Source organism: Eptesicus fuscus, chromosome 23 (genome assembly GCF_027574615.1).
Source record: "Eptesicus fuscus isolate TK198812 chromosome 23, DD_ASM_mEF_20220401, whole genome shotgun sequence".
NCBI classification, from domain to species: domain Eukaryota; kingdom Metazoa; phylum Chordata; class Mammalia; order Chiroptera; family Vespertilionidae; genus Eptesicus; species Eptesicus fuscus.
Genome location: NC_072495.1, coordinates 114,216 through 135,296, shown reverse-complemented (window position 1 = coordinate 135,296; position 21,081 = coordinate 114,216). Strand labels below are relative to the sequence as shown.

The following is a 21,081-nucleotide window of genomic DNA, read 5'->3' as shown; positions in this document are numbered from 1 at the left end:
CAAGGACTGAGGAGGTTTTTCAGTGCTTCATCCACAGCACTGAGCTCGAGGGCCTGCAGGAAGGACCAGGAAAGAGTCGGTTACTGCATGAAGGGTGACTTCACCAAGGACAATAAGGTGACCTCACTATGGTTTCCAAGTTGCTGGGGGCTTGGGGGGGGGGGCGGGGAGGAGGCAGGGGGGTTTTGTACTGAGGTAGAAAGGGGGGTCGGGTAAAATCTATAAGTGGAATTTAGCAGGGGGGACTCTAAAGGGCAGGGGATTCTTACATCAGAGATTCAATGATCTGTCTATTCCCAGCCAGAGAGCAGTCAGCAGCCTCCATCTCAGAGAGCAGAGCCCAGCATCCTGCAGGAGAGCGCAGCGGCCCGGCCCAGCGCCCGGTGTCGGCAGGATACCAGAAACCCTTGGAGAGGCTATGGGATCATTCACAACCAGCGATTTCACTCGGTTTGGAAATGCAAAGGAAAAGAAACATTTTGTTGACCTGAATCTTTTTCATGAAGCTCTCTCCTTCCCTGTCTTCTCCCAGGCTCCCTCATTTGGCTTTTTCCTGACTCTCCAGCCGCTCCTCCTGCCGCCGTCATCCATCCTCCACCTCAAACTTCTTCCCCTGGAAATTGGTTTCACTTCTTCACACTCTGCCTGCTCATTACACCTACCCTCACGTGTCTACCATGAACAACTCCTGCCTATATTTCTAGCTCAACTTCTCCTCTGAGATCCGGATCCCTATGTCCAATCATTTCCTTCATGTGTGTGTAGAACCTAATACATCTCAAACCAAACGTGTCCCCTGGTCCTCTAGCCCTAATCCTTCCTCTAAAAGTATCCTGCTCTCTATGTGTCTTATCCAGGTTAATATCATCTCTGCCTTTCCAGTTTCTCTAACTGTTCATCTTAAAGTTAATTCAACTTCAAAAACGTCTCTAGATGGCTCTTGTAATCTTAATCCAAGCCCTATCCACCTTTCACCTAGCCTGTTATAACCACCTTCTATGGGCTTTCGTGCCTAGTGTTCCTCTGCTCCCTTCTGGTTTTTATACTGACTTCTTTAGGAAAAGTGCTTTAAAACGTCACGCTCCATAATGTCGAGGTACGACTCACATCTCTGCTCTCATCTCTCACAATCCTCTTGTCTCCTTCCCACCAACCCTCAGCCCCACATGCTTCTCACACTGAGCTCCGCACTGTCCTCTATGACCGAATGCCCTTCTGCCTGTGCCTAGAACATCTATTCATCATCTTTCTTGCCTATCACCTTCTCAGCTTCCCTCAACCTTCTCCGGTTGCATGAATCATTTTTTTCTGTGGTCCTACAGAGCTTCCTTCAAATCTGTCTGACACTAATTATATTGCATCACTTCTATGGTCTACTAGAGGCCCGGTGCACAAAATTCGTGCACAGGAGGGGGGTGGGGTCCCTCAGCACAGCCTGCACCCTCTCCAATCCAGAACCCCTCGGGGGATGTCCGACTGCTGGTTTAGGCCCCATCCCGCAGTCGAACATCCCTCTTGTAATCCGGGACTGTTGGCTCCTAACTGCTCACTTGCCTGCCTGCCTGATCACCCCTAACCACTCTACCTGCCTGCCTGATTGCCCCTAACTACCTCTGCTTGATGGCCTGGTCACCCCCTAACTGCCCCCCTGCTGGCCTGGTTGCCCCTAACTGCTTGCTCCCCTGCTAGCCTGATCACCCCTAACTGCCTCTGCCTCAGCCCCCGCCACCATGGCTTTGTCCGGAAGGAAGTCAGACGTCCGGAAGATGTCTGGTCAACCTGGTCTAATTAGCATATTACCCTTTTATTAGTATAGATGTTTTTCTCTTTTGCGGAAGGCTGAGCACCTCTAAAGAAAGACAATCTTCACATCCTTAACAAGTTCCTCGCATGTGGTAGAGGCACCAAGTAAGTGTCCAATGGGAGAATGAATAAAATAATGTCCAATCTAAACCCAGGCCCAAGTATGGCCAGGTGTGTGTGTGTGTGTGTGTGTGTGTGTGTGTGTGAGTGATAGCCAACATGTCTCCTTTTCTTTCTAAACCAGATCGCAGCACAGGACCTCAGAGACTCGCTGAGCTGGGTGCAGTGGCTGTGATGAGACTGAGGTGGGAGGAGATCAGAATGATTCAAGAAGCCCGCGTTTAAATTGCAATCTTCCTCTATCTTACCTGAACTGTCTCTGATCTTCCCAAGCTCCTACTTCTTAAACTTATGAAGGGCATTGCTCTCATATTATTTGCACATTAAAACTTACCTCAGGTCTGTCTGGCTGTACTACCCTCTTCATGTCCTCACATAGTTACTGAGTCTGTCTTTTGTACCACGTTTTATTATAAGTCTCTGTTTTCGATACTAGTTTACAAGAAGCCCTGAGGACAGATATTATCCCTTATTATCTTTTTACCCCAACCTACTGTGAGAGGCTATACTAGTTTCCTGTAAATACACAGTGACTGCCTGTGCTTAAGAAAAAAAGGCATCACCGGGAACTTGCCATGGAGATAAGACAGATACAATGTTTTGCTTTGTTTTTCTTGTCTTGTTCTTTGAAGATTTCCATTGTCAAGGTAAGAGGCTCCAAAGATAAAAGATCACTGTGAGTGGAGGTGGCTGAAGACCCTGGACCAGAACTCTGTCCCTTTGCAGGCAGCTAGGGACCATCCCACTGCCTCGCTGGCTCACTGGGTGAAGCTTACTTAGGCTTCAGGGAGAGGGACAAGGAGAAGACAGGAGACAGGAGAAGGGACCAACAAGGAAAGCGAAAGGAAGCCAAATGTATTCCGGCTGCACTAGGCCTCCAAGTTAGGCAAACTCTGATGAGGCAAAGAAGGAGGGAGGGGCAGGCTTCAGGCTGAGTGAGGAATGCACACAGGTGCCCCCGCAGGGGACCCAGTGGCCCATGCAGCTCTTGGCGAGCTCGTCTGTTTAAACAGACTGCACACAGCAGCCACTGGCACAGGCTCTCCTCTCCAAATGCTCCCTCCCCAAGAGAAGAGAATAAACAGGCAGTGAACGCATCCTCACAGTAAATATTTGTGAATGAGGCACAGTCAACTCGGAAGCAAGATTCTAAACAACGCTGCTTCCTGACTATGAAGAAGGGTTATCCAGCAAAACCTGAAGCGCGTGGCTGCCTCTGGCCACCCGTGCTGTCAGCTCCTCTGTGGCTGTGCCCGGACTCACGCAGCTGCTTCCCACTGGGGTGGGCCCAGGCCTGGGGGAGCTCCCTGCCACTGTGCTTTAGGTTCAAGAATGTTTCCAATGGGACAAAGGACCATAATGGGGACTGTTACACAAACAGCTGCTGAAGGGGGGCTGGCCCTCTAATTAAAAAGGTTCCCAGGAGCACCTCCAGGAGCTGGATCCAGGCACTGAGCTCCTCCCATTTAACCAGCACTTCAGTCATATTTGCAAGGAAGACATTATGAACCGATTGGAAAATTATACTAATGCCTCCCAGGGAACCCATTCCTGTAACTGCTGCCTCATGTCTGACTTTTCCCATTTCTTTACTCTGGAATAGCAACGGTCCCAAAGAGTTTTCTTTAAAGGGAGAAGAGAAGAGAATTTGACAATAAACCTCTAGGGAAAAACAAAACAAAATTAAAATTAAAACAGAAAAGCCAGACACTCTGAAACAGAAAAGTATACCTGAAGCAGTAAAAATACCTCTCCACTGCCCCAAACACCTGCCCATGTCACCCCCACGGCACCTAACACGCAAGGCGCCCAGAGGCGGTGGCTGACATCAGCCCTGCACCAGGCGCACCCAGGCCATGTGAGTCCAAACAGCCCCATGCTGCGAGCCAGGGGAGCAGAGCCGGGGGTGGGTTGGTGGGGGGGTGGCGCGCGGCGGGGATTTGCTTTCCTTGTGTCACCGCTGAGCGGCCTGAGGAGCACGGCCAATGGGATGACTGGCTCCCAAGGGCCAGACCTGAAACTAGACATCCTCTTCTCCCAAGTATTTGGAAGAATTTGGGAGGATGCTGAACACACTGTGGACAAAAAAGGGACCACACAATAAACCCGCCATGCCCAGGAGAGGCCTGTGTGTGGCCTTACAAACTCAGAGACTCACAGTCACCCTATAGGTCAGTCTGAAACTAAAACTAAAAGCAGCTTATGGCAGCTAGACATGTCCTAGGCCAGTATTTTTCACTCACAAAGGTCAATCTTCACCCTAACTAAGCTTGTCTGTCATTTTTTTTTTTTTTTTTGCATCTACAATAACATGCCTGATGACATGCCTTTGGAATAAGTAAGTTCTGCCTTTCCCACCCTCAGAGCGCCACCACTGCACCGGAGCAGAGACCACAGCCCCCTCGTTGTTATCATGTTCATTGCCAACCCTCCGGACACCCACCTTGCCAAAGTATGTGTACATCCGTTTTACTTTCTATCCAACCCCAGAGATCCCCCCACAACCTATCACCAATGACTTTCATATAACCCACTTACATCTTCCCCTCTGACTCTGATGAATAGAATAAATGGTAAAACTGCCATTTTAAAGAGCATTTTCTCAATCTGCTGAGATATTGCTTCCCCCATGCAGAGGAGCCATTCGTAGTGTGTTTTTAATGTTTTTCCTCTCCAGGGCTGGACTCTGATTCCATTTGAGACTAATAAGAAGACAACCATATGGCCCTCCTCCAATCCTCAACCCAGGCTGTTTATCACCGTCAGCAGTGTGGACGACACTGGAGCTGGCTCTGCATCTCCAGGCCTGGCACCCTCGAGCACCTACAGCGAAAGGCTCTGGAAAACAGGGCTGGAGAAAGGACTGAAGTGCCGAGGGCACCACCAGCGGCCTCTACCAGCACTACTTCCTCAGCATAGTGCAGTGAGTGAAGGGAGCTGTCAAAGTAGAGGGTAATACAGGCACGCAGGGAGCCGGCAGAATAAAATGCCATTGGAGCAGCCACACCTGCCTCCTCACTGGGCTTCTCCAACACCAGGCATTCCCCAACTGTTTGCATAGAACAGCACCCTGAGCCTCACAATAATGCTCTGAGTTAGACTATTATCGTCAATGCTTTACAGACAGGGAAACTGAGGCTCAGTGGATTCAGCAATTCTCCCAATGTCACCCAGATTCTAAGAGACAGAACTGGGATTTGAACCCAAGCTGTGTAAACAGCTGCCACAAGTTTAGACTTCAGGGTATCAGGCAGGTAATGACAGGGTCTCTCCAGCTGTCGAGAAGAGGGCCACCCTGACCCCACACACATCCCAGATGCCTGCTGACAGATCCACCACTACTGTCATAGGCAGGAGCAGAGCTGGCAAGAGACAAAGGATTCTCTAGTTTTGTTGTCTCTTTGAAAAGCAAAACACTCAACTCTGAGAATTACTGTCCACTCAGTGAAAAGCAACTAGAGTTTGCAACACCGAGGACACTATGTGACACTCAATCTTCTGAAACTCAGTTTTCTCATGACATAATCATGTCTGAAACTTGACTATAATTATGTATATAGATATGCTTTGTAATCTCTAAAGGGGTCTGGAAGCTAAGGTATCATTAGAATGTAACACGAAGAGTTGCAGCAAATCCTGGGAGCTGAGGAGAACACCGGTACCCAAGTGGTGCTAGCACACAGATACAGAGGAGCTCTACACTCCCTCACGGAAAAGTCAGATTTCGCCTGGGATAAGGAGAGAGAGAACTACATAACCAGACACCCAGAGAAGAGAGATCATGGGGAGACAAAGAAATAGCCCCCATAAGAAAGAAAAGCAGGCATCACCAGAAAAGGAAGTAAATGAAATAGAGGCAAGCAACATGTCAGAGAAAGAATTCAGAGAAGAGGTCATGAGGTGGATGAAAAGAATGGAAGACAAATTCGACAATATGTGTAAGAACCAAGAAGAAATGAAGAAGAACCAAGAAGAAATGAAAAATGCATCGCTGCTTAAAGAACTCAATAGAAAGCATCAACAGTAGACTAGAAGAAGCAGCGGACTGCATCAGTGAGCTAGAATACAAGTTAGGAAAAAATACCCAAGTAGAGCAGCTTCCAAAAACAAAAAATTAAAAAGCAGGAGAGCCTAAGGGAACTTTGGGACAACACGATAAAAAACAATATCTGCATAATAGGGGTTCAAGAAGGAGAGGAAACTGAGCAAGGAATAGAAAACCTGTTTGAAGAAATAATGACAGAAAACTTCCCTGATATAGGGAAGAAAATCCCCACACAAATCCAAGAAGCTCACAGAGTCCCAAACAAAATGAACCCCAAAAGACCGACGCCAAGGCACATTATAATTAAACTGGCAAACACCAGGGACAAAGTAAGCATCTTAAAAGCAGCCAGAGAGAGAAAGTTACCTACAAAGGAACACCCATCAGACTAGCGACTGATTTCTCAACAGAAACACATCAGGCAACAAGGGAATGGAATGAAATATTCAAAGTCATGCAAAGGAAGGGTCTGAACTCAAGAATACTGTAACCAGCAAGGCTATCAATCAAAATTGAGGGTGAAATCAGGAGCTTCACAGACAAAAAAGGACTAAGGGAGTTTATTACCACCAAACCAGCAATGCAAGAAATGCTAAAGGGTCTGCTGTAAAAAAAATAAAAAATTAAAAAAAGGAAGTGAAGAAGGAACACAGCAGTAAAGAATAAAAATGGCAACAAATACCTATCAACAATAACTTTAAATGTATATGGATTAAATGCCCCAATCAAAAGACATAGGGTAACGGATTGGATAAGAAAACATGATTCATATATCTGCTGTCTATAGGAAACCCATCTCAGAAAACAAGATTCACACAGACTGAGGGTGAAGGGATGGAAAAAGGTTTTTCAGGTGAATGGAAATGAAAAAAGAAGCTGGGGTAGCAAAACTTATATCTGACAAATTAGATCTCAAAGTGAAGGACATAAAAAGAGATAAGGAAGGCCACTTCATAATACTAAAGGGAGCAATCCAGCAGGAGGAAATAACTCTGGTAAACATATACACACCCAATACAGGAGCACCCAAATACATAAAAAACCTCCTAGAGGATATCAAGGGAGACATTGACAGCAATACAATCATAGTAGGAGACTTTAATACCCCACTATCACCATTGGACAAATCCTGGAAACAAAAAATCAGCAAAGAAACATCAATCCTAAATGACTCACTAGACCAGATGGAATTAATTAACATCTTCAGAACATTTCGCCACAAAGCCACAGAATATACATTCTTCTCATGTGCACATGGGTCATTTTCAAAGATAGACCATATGTTGGGTCACAGGCAAAGTCTCTTAAAATTCAAGAAGATAGAAATTATATCAAGCATCTTCTCAGATCACAGTGGCATAAAACTGGAAATCAACTGCAATAAATACAATCCAAAGAAATCAAACACATGGAGACTAAATAACATGCTATTAAACAATGACTGGGTTACCAGAGAGATCAAAGAAAAAATAAAAAATATCATGGCAACAAATGACAATGAAAACACAACAATCCAAAATCTATGGGACACAGCGAAAGCAGTCTTGAGAGGGAAGTTCATAGCTCTACAAGCCTACTGCAAAAAATAAGAAACAATGGTAATAAATTACCTAACCCTACAACTCAAAGAGTTAGAAAGAGAGCAACAAGAAAAGCCCAGTGTACGCAGAAGGAAAGAAATAATAAAGATCAGAGCAGAGATAAACGACAGAGACCCAAAATACAATACAAAAGATCAACAAAACTAAGAGCTGATTCTTTGAAAGGATAAACAAGATTGATGAACCTCTCTAGCCAGGCTCACCAAGAAGCAAAGAGAAAAGACCCAAATAAACAAAATCAGAAATGAAACAGGAGAAATAACAACAGACCCCGCTGAAATACAAAGGATTGTTAAAAAATACTACGAACAACTCTATTCCAACAAACTGGACAACCTGGAGGAAATGGACATATTCCTAGAAAAATATAACCTTCCAAAACTCAATCAAGAAGAATCTAAACATATCAATAGGCCAATAACTATGGAAGAAATTGAAGCAGTCATCAAAAAGCTTCCAGCAAACAAAAGCCCAGGGCCAGACGGCTTTACAGTGGAGTTTTACTAAATATTCAAGGAAGAACTAAAACCTATCCTTCTCAGCCGAAACCGGTTTGGCTCAGTGGATAGAGCGTCGGTCTGCGGACTGGAAGGTCCCAGGTTCAATTCCGGTCAAGGGCATGTACATTGGTTGCGGGCACATCCCCCGGTGGTGGGGGGTGTGCAGGAGGCAGCTGGTCGATGTCTCTCTCTCATCGATGTTTCTAGCTCTCTATCCCTCTCCCTTCCTCTCTGTGAAAAATCAATAAAATAAAAAAAATTTAAAAAAAAATAAATAAAATAAAACCTATCCTTCTCAGACTATTCCAAAAAAATTCAAGAGGAAGGAACACTTCCAAGATCCTTCTATGAAGCCAGCATCACCTTAATGACAAAACCAGATAAAGACAACACAATGAAAGAGAATTACAGGCCAATATTCCTCATGAACATAGATGCCAAAATCCTCAACAAAATTCTAGCAAATCGGATCCAGCAATAGATCAGAAAGATCATACACTATGACCAAGTAGGATTTATCCCAGGGATGCAAGGATGGTACAATATTCGCAAATCAATATACATGATATACCACATAAACAAATTGAGATATAAAAATCACATAATCATATCAATTGATGCAGAAAAAGCATTTGACAAAATCAAACACCCTTTCTTGATAAAAACTCTCAGCAAGGTGGGAATAGAAAGATCATACCTCAACATAATAAAAGCCATATATGATAAACCCACAGCCAACATCATACTCAATGGGCAAAAACTAAAACCATTTCCCCTAAGCACAGGAACAAGACAGAGATGCCCACTCTCACCACTCCTGTTTGACATAGTACTGGAAGTATTAGCTATTGCAATTAGACAAGAAGGAGAAATAAAAGGCATCCAAATCGGAAAAGAAGAAGTATAGCTTCGTTATGTGCAGATGACATGATCCTATCTAATAAAAGAGTAATAAACAAATTGACCGTACCTCCACTACACCCACAAGCCATGCCCACCAGCCAATCAGGAGCGAGCATGCAAATTAACCCAACCAAGATGGCTGCAGCCACGGAGTGAGCAGGAGGCTTGGGTTTCCCCGGCAATGGAGGATGCCAACCTTCCCACACACCCTGGCCAGCCCTGGACTCCACTCAAGGCTACAAAGTTTCAATTATAGAAGATAAATAAATCCCAGATACCAGGGCCTCCGCTTGGGTCCCCAGGGAGGGGGGGAGTAGAGGGATGTGGCCAGCCTGCAAACCACCACAGGCCCCTTGCCCAGGCCACCCCGTGCCCCAAGAGAAACCCCATCCTGATCCAGAACACCCTTCAGGGCAAACCTGCCGGTCCCCACCCATGCACCAGGCCTCTATCCTATCTAATAAAAGAGTAATATGCAAATTGACTGTCACGCCAACATACAAGATGGCGGCCCCCATGTGGACACAAGATGGCCACCACAAGATGGCCAGCAGGAGAGGGCAGTTGGGAGGCACCCGGCCTGCAAGGGAGGGCAGTTGAGAGGGACCAGGCCTGCAAGGGAGGGCAGTTGGAGGTGATCAACCCTGCAGGAGAGGGCAGTTAGGAGTGACCAGGCCGGCAGAGGAGGGAAGTTGGGGGCAAACAGGCTGGCAGCAGAGTGGTTAGGGGGTGATCAGGCTGGCAGGCAGAAGCGGTTAGGGGCAATCAGGAAGGCAAGCAGGCAAGCAGTTGGGAGCCAGCAGTCCTGGATTGTGAGAGGGATGTCCGACTGCCCGTTTAGGCCCTATCCTACCAGGATCGGGCCTAAACGGGCAGTCGGACATCCCTCGAGGGGTCCCAGATTGGAGAGGGTACAGGCTGGGCTGAGGGACAACCCCGCTCCGTGCACAAATTTCATGCACCGGGCCTCTAGTCTGGAATAAAAAGAATTATCCCCAATTAGCCACAGCAATCCTGAGAAAGAAGAACAAAGTAGGTGGGATCTCAAGTTGTATTACAAGGTCTTTGAAAACAGCCTGGTACTGGCACAAGAACAGACATATAGATCAATGGAATAGAATAGAGAACCCAGATATCAACCCAAACCACTATGCCCAATTAAATTTGACAAAGGAGGCATGAACATACAATGGAGTCAAGACAGTCTCTTCAATAAATGGTGTTGGGGAAATTGGACCGATACATGCAAAAAAATGAAACTAGACCAACTTACACCATACATAAAAATAAACTCAAAATGGATAAAGGACTTAAACATAAGATGAGAAACCATAAAAATACTAGAGGAATCCACAGGCAGCAAAATCTCAGACATATGCCGAAGCAATTTCTTCACTGATACTACTCCTAGGGCAATGGAAACTAAAGAGAAAATAAACAAATGGGACTACATCAAAATAAAAAGCTTTTTTACAGCAAAAGAAACCATCAACAAACCAACAAGAAAGCCCACTGTATGGGAGAACATATTTGCAAATGTTATCACTGATAAAGGTTTAATCTCCAACATCTACAAGGAACTTATACAACTTAATGAGAGAAAGATAAATGATTAATAGAAAAATGGGCAATGGACCTCAATAGAATCCTTTAGAAAGAAGACAGAAGGAAGGCCAAGAGATACATGAAAACATGCTAAAAGTCCTAATTATCCAAGAGATGCAAATCAAAACGACAATGTGGTACCATCTCACACCTGTCCCAATGGCTATCATCAACAAATCAACAAACAACAAGTGCCGGCGAGGATGCGGAGAAAAAGGAACCCTCATGACCTGCTGGTGGGAATGCAGACTGGTGCAACCACTGTGGAGAACAGTATGGAGTTTCCTCAAAAAACTGAAAATGGAACTCCCATTTGACCCAGTGATCCCACTCCTGGGAATATATCCGAAGAAACTAGAAACACCAATCAGAAAGGATATATGCACCCCTATGTTCATAGCAGCACAATTCACCATAGCTAAGATTTGGAAACAGCCTAGGTGCCCGTCAGCAGATGAGTGGGTTAGAAAACTATGGTACATCTACACAATGGAGTACTACGCTGCTATACAAAAGAAGGAATTCTGACCATTTGCAGCAGCATGGATGGACCTGGAGAGCATTATGTCAAGTGAAATAAGCCAGGCAATGAAAGAATAATACCACATGATCTCACTTATTTATGGAAAATAAAGAACATTATAACCTGATGAACAAAAAGATAGACACAGAGGCAGTAAAGCACTGAACAGACTGTCAAATCACAGCGGGAAGGCTGGGGAGTGTTGGGAAGGGGGGGAAAGAGATCAACCAAAGGACTTGTATGCATGCATATAAGCACAACCAATGGACACAAGAAACTGGGTGGGTGGGATGAGGGCATGAGACAGGGAGTAGGGGAGGCCGGGGGAAGGTCAATGGGGAAAAAGAAAAGGGGATATATGTACTACTATGTGTAATACTTTAAACAATAAAAAAAAAAAGAATGTAACGGGAAGTTTTCATAGGAACTTGTACAAAGGTTATAATTATCTTCCTAGCACATTAACGTACATCAAGATCTAAGCATGAGTCACAGGAAACAAGCTACGGATGCAGCAATATCACGGCCAAGTCTCAAAAATGACAGAAAAGAAGCCAGGCAGGCCCGGGAGGGTGCCCAGCACCAGTCTACTCACACAGAAGCCTACGAAATGCCCCCTAATCTGGAAGGACAGGAATCGGGTCATCGCTGCCTGGGATGGGGTGCACAGAGCCTGACAGCAAAGGAGTACGAGAAACCTTTTAGGGGTGATGGTCACATACTGTGTCTGTGGTGCTGATTCCTCGTGTGTTCATCTATCAAAACTGACCACCCTCTGAATAGGTTAATATAGCACGTAAATGAGACCTAGATAAAACTGAAAAAGTACACAGACCAAGGTATTTCCTTTTGAACCTATTTCCTTTGGAACTGGGTCTACTGGCCTTACAGTTGTAGCCCAAGGCTGCCTGGAGACAGTCCCGGGCTGGGTATGTCCTCACTCCTTAGAGCCTCTTCTCATCTTTTTATTTTTTTATTTTTTATCCTCATCCCCAAGAATGCCAGCAACCCCCAGGAGCTGGAAGAGGCAAGTTATGGATTCTCCCCAAGAATCTCCAGATGGGGTACAGCCCTGCTGTCACTTTCATTTCAGCCTAGTGATGCTGATGCAGGGCCTCTGTCTTCCAGAACTATGAGAGAATAAATGTATGTTGTTTTAAGTCACCCAATTTGTGGTAGCTTGTTACAGAAGCCACAGAAACGGATGCAGTAGCTGACATTTAATGGCTGCCCACTCTGTACCAGGCCTTTCACTAACTATTTATCCACATTCACTCATTCTATCCTGGCCCTGGCCATGAGGCACACTGCCGGGGTGTGAGTCCCCAATTCACTGCTCACTGTTGTGATGCTGTATGTAACCTCTCAAAACCCATTTCCCAACTCATATAATGGGCATATAGTTTCCTTTCTCATTGGGTGGCTAAGACTATAAAATGAGCAATAGGTAAAGTTAGAACTGGACATAGAAAGTACTCAGTAAATGCTAACTACTATGAGATCTCAGAGGGTGAGCAAGGAAAAATCCTGATGTCAAGACAAGGACAAGACTCCTGGACCCAGTTCAGTAAAAAGACGTCCCTTTAAAGCCAGCTTGAACGGCAAACATGATGGTCTGAGTAGTTAAGTATTTCTTCCCTTGACTAAACAATTTAAGTCCTAACACTGGCCTCATTTCTTGAAGGGAAAATGCCTCTGAGGGTGCTAATTCTGCATCATTGTCCAGCAGACTTCCGGCCCCTGCAGCCCATTCCTGAGGACAGCTCACCTTATCCATTATCCCACACGACACTCCCCTGCAGAGCCTACATCTTCTCCCTACAACTCAGGCATCAGGACCCAGGCCCAGTGCTTGGAGGCCAGTGGAAGAGAAACTTGGGTCCATTCCATGGCCTTCCCAGCAGGAGGGTGAAATGAAAAAGTAGGGTCTGCTTTGATGTAGAGGTTACAGCCAGGTTAGTAAAGAATAAACAAGGCCTGCCAGAGGGCACCCTGAAGGGGAGGGCACCTTTCATGACCTCTGCCTTCCCAATAAAGTTTGCCAACTCCCCCTTCAGGGGATGTATTTCTCAGAAGCAGCGCCACCGGCTCCCAGGCAGTGTGTCCCCACCTAAGAGCTGCAGGCATCCAGGGAGAAGGGCTCCTAGGCATGGTGCCAGCCCACAATCTGGGATGCCCAGCTCCAGAGACTCCTGCTGCTGCCCCTGTGAAGAGCAGGCCTCTCACAGGGCTGCAAGGTGGCCACCTGCGCGCTCAGCCCCGGCCCACCCCGACCTCCTGGGAACGAGGACGAGGGAGGTCCGCTCCCCTCCTTCCTCTCGGACACCCAATGTCTGCGCCGGCGTCAACCACTGAACCGAGAACCCAGGTTTCCTCGAGAAACTGCTTCTCCTCGTTCCTTCCTCCCCACCAAGGAACGCAGCCCCACCCGCGCCGCTCCTCCTACTCGGAGGGGAGGGGACGGAACCGAGTGGCCTCGGAGCTGGAGCCAAGGCAGCAGGAGCGCCGGCCTCCAGCCAGGGGCACCTTCCCTCCCCCGGCCACCGCGGGTCCCGGCCACCTCGGCGCTTCGGTCCCGAAGGGCCTGACCCTCCACGGGCCCCGCCTCTGGGAACCTCGGGGAGCCCGCGAGACACCGGCTGAGCCCCACGGGCGGAGACGGGCGCTGGGCAAGTACCAGGGACTCCACTCCGTGCCCGCGCCCTCGGGCATCCCCTGCCAGCGCCCACCCGCCCCCGCCCACAGAGAGCGCGCCGGGCTCCGCGCCCCGCCGGCCCCCACGGGACAAGGGAGGCGGGCGGGGCAGGGGCAGGGGTACCGGGCTGCAGCCCGCACTTACGCGCGCGCCCGCGGGAAGCCCATGGATAGAAGCAGGTCCAGCGCGGATCCGTGCCTGACGGTGCCAGGCCGCTGCAGGCGGCTCCGGCGCGGGGCCACCTGGCTGTACATCTCCTCCCTCGCGGCCATGCCGAGGGCCCGGCCGTGCTGGGCCCCACTGTGCGGCCCGCAGTCGACCGGGAGGCGCGAGCCCGACCGTCCGGAGGGCGGGGACCCGGGCCGGGCCGGGGCGGGGCGTCCGGGCCGAAGGCGCGCGGAAGGCTGTGGCGCTCCGGCCTTCCTGGGGCGGCCACTGGGGCCCGAACTGCCGCAGCGCTGGGCCGGGCGGCCGTCCGTCCGTCCTCGGCCTCCGGCGCCCCGCGCGCCGAGGCTGATGCGCCCCCCTCCCCGGCGGCCGGGAGTCGCGGTGAGTAATTTCTGAATGGATCCGAGCATCGCGCGTGGGCGCCCAGCCCCGCCCGCCGGCCCGCCCTCCCTTAAAGCGGCCGCTCGCGAGGCGCTGGAGGCGGCGCAGGCTGAGGATCCCGGCTGCTGGGCAGGGGGGCTCCCATCAGCGCTGGCTGCTTGCGTGTGAGCTTGGGGAAGTCGCTCCCAGTGCCCCCCCATCTCCGTGACTTGCAAGACACCGGATCAACCCAACTCAAATTGCATGTGGTTCTAGATGGGGTTAATAATGGAAATTGAGTGAACTGGTGGATGACTTAATGAACTAGAAGGCCAAGCCAGAGGCCAGATGAAAGGTTTTGTTTCCGAAAGACCCTGCAAACCACAGAGGATCTTACAGCCATTGAAGACCTATTCCACCAGCCGCTGGACAATTGGTCACACTGAAAACCTGCCAAGCTCTCCAAGACTGAGATAGTGAGGTCAGAGTGGGATCTCAGACTGGGGCCTAGGAGGGAAGAGGGCAGGAGGGGAGCCCAGGGCTGAAAAAGGAAGAGGGAGGAGAAGATGAAAGGAGCAAGGAGGAGGAGGGAGCGGAAGGAGGAGGAGGGAGAGAAAAGAGGAAGTGGGAAGGGGAAGGAGGGGAAGGAAGGAGGTACAGAGAAACCTGGAAGAGATATTCAAAGGAATGGTATTCAAATTCCATTAAGGAACAAGTGCCACGTCAATAAAAGGATTCAAAGAGAGTGGGTCCTCCCTGGTCAGCAGTGAGGAGTAAGTACATTACTTCATAGGTTGGACAAAACTACTCCCACCTCCAACAGATGGATTTCCTACCCGTACCCTCTCCTGCATGCTCACACCAGGAGCTGGGCTCAGAGCTGTTAAGGTTCTTTCCTTTGGAGGTAACTTATTTTCCTCCATCAGGGACAAGGGGTTCACTTGGAAAAGGCACAGAGAAAACCCTAGCTGCTCCTCTTTCTCGGGTAATTTACTGGACTCCTGTATGTACCAACCATTGTGCTAAACATAAATGAGTCAACTCATTGAATTTTTACAAGAATTCAATGAAATGTGTGTGATTATTACCTTAATTTTACAGACGAGAAAACTGAACTCCGAGAAGCTTAGGAAGATCGTGGAGCTGGTAAATGCATGACCAGAGCTTCTATCCTCAGTGGTGCGCTGGGCAAGTTGCTCCTGCCTTCTATAGCCCCATGCCCTCATCTGTACCAGTACGCTTCATAGTTCCTTACACACACTGGGTTCCTCAAAAATGTCAGCTCCTTGCCCTTTATGGAGTGTGGGGGAGGGATGGTGACCAGCATTCATGAGCAGCTTTTTCATTTTGCTTTAAAAGACATCTAAAAGTTTTACCAGGGAAAATGACACAGTTTCATTCTCTTAGCCCAGACTTGGTTTTCTAAGGAATACCCAGAAGTATTTGAAAGTGGGGAGATAAGAACTACTGGGCCTTAAGCAACAATGTGCATACTTCCTGGGTGGGAGCCTTGCAGAGTGTTTTTCCCAGGCATGGAGCACAGGGCTGGGCTGGGAAGACAGAACCTAGTAGATACCCTCCTTGGGAATGTGTTCAGTAGAAGATGGTGGACCTTCCCCAATATTGCGAACTTCTTCCAAATGCCTGGGCTTAGAGTCAAGATCTGGAGCCTAGTCAAGAGCTACATAATGCCTGTGGAAGTTCTTGTTAACCATAAGCACTACACAAATCATAACTCAAATTTATTGAGACCTTACTATATGCTAGTGCTGTTTTCAGGTTCTCAAAGATAGAACTCACTCTCTCAATAAGGCAATGAAGTAGGTGTTACTGTTGTAAGGGGTGGAAAGGGCACCATGTGCCTGACAATGAGGTCAGACCAAACCTAGGTTCAGCATCCTCAGTTCTTAGGTTCTGGCTAGGAAAGAATTCAAAGCCAAGACTCCAACTCTAAGAGAACGTTCATTTATAAAATTACAGAGGTAGAAGAAGTAATTCGTAGAAGAGATGTGCTGAGGAAATGAGTTATGGAGGCAAAGGAAGGGTCCTAGGGGCTTGGAAGTGAGGAAGCTAATGGTAACATGAAGGGGCATGGAGTGGTTTTGGAGGAGAAAGGGAAAGGCACAGGTGTGCTCCCGGGCGGGAGAGGGTCTGCCTTGGGTTTTAAAGGTGGAGATGTTAGGGGAATAGAAGATTCAGCAGCTTTCCAGGTGTGTCCTTTCAGGGTTGTATTCTCCACTGATTGATTGGTTGGCACCAGGGCAGAGGGTCATCATTCAATACGCTGTTCCTGAGGTCAGCCATACAGTCACTGGTCTGATTTTGCTGCCTTTCTGGACCTGGAGCTAAAATATAACTGAGGCCTAATTATCTCTAAGGAGGAAAGGTCAGGAGGTCTAAACCTGATGACCAGTGATATGTGAGGGGAGGAAAGGCCACCCTGGGGGCGAGTTCCTACAATTGTTCTTTGCTAGGCACCTGGGGCTTTCCACCCTGGTGACCTTCTGTACCTGGCTCACTTCCTTGCTCTGCTCATGTCTGTCTAACTGCCTACCACATCCCTTCTGTAACTAGCTAGCTAATATTAATAATAGGAAAAGAACAAATGGGATGCCAGACCTTTTAAGCATGGTCATCTAGGTAGCTTCACCAAAAAACTACAACATCACAATTCCCTGCAAATCACTAGGGGAAGGGACCCAACAAGGGGAGAAATGGATGCATGTGCAGTGACGCTGGGGTGATGTAGGAAAGCTGCTTGTCTGTTAGTCTAGTCTGAGGAACAAAGATAATTGGCTAGAGGGGGTAGAGCACCGCAAGCTCAGAAGACCCTGAAGGATCCATTGGTTAAGCTCCTAGTTAAAAACCCCAAAGAATTCTTACTTTCTTGTTTCTCTTGCATGTTCCTGCTTCCTTGCATGTGCTTGCTCTGTGACCCGAGCTAGCCTATCATGTGGCCTTAGCGCAGCATGGTCCATGGCCATGGGGAATCCACACTCTGGCAGGGAACACAAGCTGAGCGAGTAAGATGCTGGACTGGACATGCTTCAACATGGAATGGAAGCTCAGGCAGTGGCCTTAATTCTAGCTCTGCTGAAGACAAGGTGGGACTTTTTTCGTGGCAGTAGGGAAGGAGGTAGGACCTTGCAAGGGAACTGCCTTGATGTTACCTCACCAATAAAGCTTTCCATGATACCTCATTCTCCTGTGGGAGGGGAGCCTCAGGAAATCCTTTTTTTCCGAGGCAAACCAAGAGTTCCACTTCTACCTGCAACAGGTAGGGATGGTAGGGCCACCCTACCAGTAACGTAGGTACAACCATATTATCACTGGCCACTTTACATATATATTGAAGCAGACAGAGGTCAACTATCTTGTCAAATATCATATGTCGAATAAGTGGTAGAACCGGGATTTTAACTCTTAAAGTTTATCCAAACAGCCATTTACCACCATTGTTATGATGGTAAAGAGATACCAACCATTAAAATAACATGGTTGCCCAGCCAGTGTTGCTCAGTGGTTGAGTGTCGACCTATGAACCAGGAGATCACTGTTCAGATTCCCAGTCACATGCCCGCATTGCAGGCTTGATCCCCAGTGTGGGCCATGAAGGAGGCAACTGATCAATGATGCCCTGTCATAATTGATGTTTCTATCTCTCTCTCCATCTCCCTTCCTCTCTGAAATCAATAAAAATATATTTTAAAAAAATAACATGGTCACCTTTTGACTCCTTTTATGTCCCTTGACACAAAATTGCTAGATCTCTGTTTCTTCAGAAAAACTGAATTAACTGTCTTTGTGTGGGAGGAAGAAGCTTTCCTCAAGTTTCTTTCCTAATAACCAAGTAGACATGCAACTGATTCGCAAGAGGAAATAACCAACAGGAGAACCCCAAGTACATGAGGGAGAGTCAGGGTTCAAAGACAGAAAGGGAATATGGGTATCTAGGACATTCTGAGCTAGGGATGAGTAAGGTGCCTTGAGGGACAATAAAAGAGCAGTAATTAGCAGTTTGCCCTTCCCAATAGATAATCTCTATTATGGGCAACACCCCTTACTCAGATTCATCTAGGTAGTTAAGATGGGGCAGAAGTTTCTCTTGAGCCTTTACTAGAGCTAAAATTGCCTTTAGCTCAAAACAATCTGCTACCACAGAGGCACAACTTGGGGTGACTCTTTCTGAACCTCTACATCTTCTTTCCTAGGCAAACTGAGAGGAACTGATGGATATAAAGTAGCTTTAGGTAATCTGGAGAAAGCACTATGGAAAGCCAAACACCTTAGATGTAAACTGTTTTGTCTGGGGCACTTTTATAGACATCCCAGCCTGACTACCTCACTGTTCTTCAGCTTAGTGCCAGCAGCCAGACTGTTGCCATTGTTTTGCAAGGGGTAGGGGGGTGGCAATTAAGATGCACTGTGATTTAATTGTATTGACTTTTAAAAGCTAGGGAAAGCTTTATAAATGTCCATATTGTTATTTTACAAAGAGAAGAGAGATGACTTTGCATCTGACAGGATCTCTGATGTGAGGCCATGGCCAGCATGGCCTGGGTTCAAAGACCTGGAGGAAGGGCTGATGTGCAAATTAATACAAAGACAAGAAATATAAATTTGGAAATTATGGGGGAAGCCAGTTGTGAACTTTTTCGAGGAACCAAGTTCCACTGAATCTCTGTTCCCATCTGCCTTTTATTTACTAGAATACACAATTGCCTTTTAGGAATGCAAACAGACATATCAAAGGTGATGTTTAGTAAACAGTAAGGAGATCATCAGGTTTGGGGGGTTGCCTTCAGCTATTGAGTCAGCAGCAGGTAATAAAATGCAGATATTCAGCCCTGTGAATATCAAAGCCCCATTCAGCCTTCTGACCAGACTTCTCACATTTATATTAATTACTGTTGATCTTGGCTCCCTACACTCTGACAGCTGGGGGAGGATGGGGCAAGAGCTGCCCTGCAGAGGGAGACACTGGCAAGTAGCTTGAAGCTGCTTCCTCAGAAGAGAAGGCAAGTTATCATGTACCCCTGAACTGATAGTGAAGTCAGAGTACACTATGGGCCACAGCCTCTTTTCATTCCTGTCACCACTGTTTAACTCTGCCCCCACTGGCCCCAGCCACCTTATTATTGTGTTAGCCCTTGTAAAAATGGGCACATGGAAGCCCAAGATGGGTCCAGTTAACTGAACTCATAATTTCTGAGGTGTCCTATGTCTTTTCCTTCTCTCTGCCCTAGAGAAAAGTTCCAATGACTGCATTAAGAACAGGCTGTAGACAGGAGAACCCAGATGGTGGCATAGGTAAATACCTGTACTCACCACCTCCATCAACCACATCAAAATTACAACTAAAATACAGAACAACCAACATCCAGAACTCCCAGAAAGCTGGCTGAATGGAAGTCCTACAACTAGAGAAGTAAAGAAGAAGGAATACTGAGACTGGTAGGAGGGGCAGAGGCACAGACCAGGGTGCTGTTTTTTTAATCAGGAGGGAGGTTGTCACTGCTGGGGCTGCCCATGAGGACCAAGGGGTTCCAGCCCCACATCATACTCCCATTTCAGGCTCCCAGAGCAGGGAGAGAAGTCCCCATAACTACCAGCTGTAAACTCCAGCACAGACGGGGGCTCAGAGACACAGAGGCTAGCCTGTAGGAAGTGCAGGGCTGGGCCTATGCCACTGTCTTGGCTGACAGGGAGCACAGTCCCAGGCTTCCCAGCAGGACACACTTTATCCAGGGCCCACACCACTGGCTTGGCAGGCAGAGAATGCAGACCTAGGATTCCATGGGGCATGAACCGACTCCACAGTCTGGGAGGCAGGGAACTCAGCCAGAAACTCACCCGAGGGACCACAGGGCTGGGGTGATGCTGTGGGCTTGGCAGGCAGGGGGACACTTCAAGACTCACCAGAGGGATGGATGCTTGGGAACTATGCGGTGGGCTGGCAGAAGGGGAGTGCACTCCTGGACCCACAGGAGCCCACATCCAGGGACATTGGAATCCCGGTGTCTGTGGTTCTGCAGCTGAGGTAACAGGTCTTTGGCCAGAGTGCCTGTAGGGCCCGGGATGATGTCTGAGGTTAGTCCAGGTGGTGATGAGACAGGGCTTCTAGTCATAACAGCTCTCCCCTTCAAGATGGCGTGGTTTCTGTTGAGCCAACCACCCTGATTTCAGCAGTATCAGGGGCTCTCTGTCTAGGATAGCCCGGACTGCCAGCCCTCTCCAACTGTCCAACAGGGTCTAACTGTCCCTCACGCACAAACACACACACACCAAACATCTACACACTCCCCTTTCACTCCCTACCTCACTCATATTCTCTTCCTCACTGCTATCCTGCTTGCTGCCATATTCCTTCTCCTCAGGTTTTTTTATTCTTCCCAATTAAATTTTAGAAGATTGTATTTTTTAGGAATATGTCCATTTCATCCAGGTTGTCTGGATTGTTGGAGTAGAGTTGTTTGTAGTATTTTCATACAATCCTTTGTGGGGTTAGTTGTTATTTCACCTCTTTCATTTCTGATTTTGTTTATTTGGGTCCTCTCTCTGTTATTCTTAGTGAGCCTGGCTAGAGGTTCATCAATCTTGTTTATCCTTTCAAAGAACCAGCTCTTGGTTTTATTGATATTTTGAGGGTTTTTTTTTTTTGTGTGTGTGTGTGTGTTTTCTGTGTGTTTGTGTGTGTGTGTGTGTGTGTGTGTGTGTGTGTGTGTGTGTGTGTGTGTTTGTCTCTATGTCATTTATTT

General features: G+C 47.7%; 1 protein-coding gene and 1 long non-coding RNA gene across 2 annotated transcripts in view; one reads left to right on the top strand and one right to left on the bottom strand.

Annotated features, from left to right (window-relative positions):
* The window catches only part of UBASH3B (ubiquitin associated and SH3 domain containing B), a 158,466-nt gene extending 144,210 nt beyond the window's left edge, over positions 1-14,256 (bottom strand). Inside the window, exon 1 of the mRNA XM_054712552.1 lies at positions 13,940-14,256. Within this exon, the coding sequence (XP_054568527.1) occupies positions 13,940-14,067 (128 nt within the window). The 5' untranslated portion in view covers positions 14,068-14,256. The remainder of the gene's footprint in view (positions 1-13,939) is intronic.
* LOC114229479 (uncharacterized) lies at positions 540-4,690 on the top strand. Its single transcript, XR_003615515.2, has 4 exons — positions 540-1,908; positions 2,048-2,108; positions 4,288-4,375; positions 4,601-4,690. It is a non-coding gene; the product is annotated as an uncharacterized LOC114229479 (long non-coding RNA).
* Positions 14,257-21,081: the final 6,825 nt, after the last annotated feature.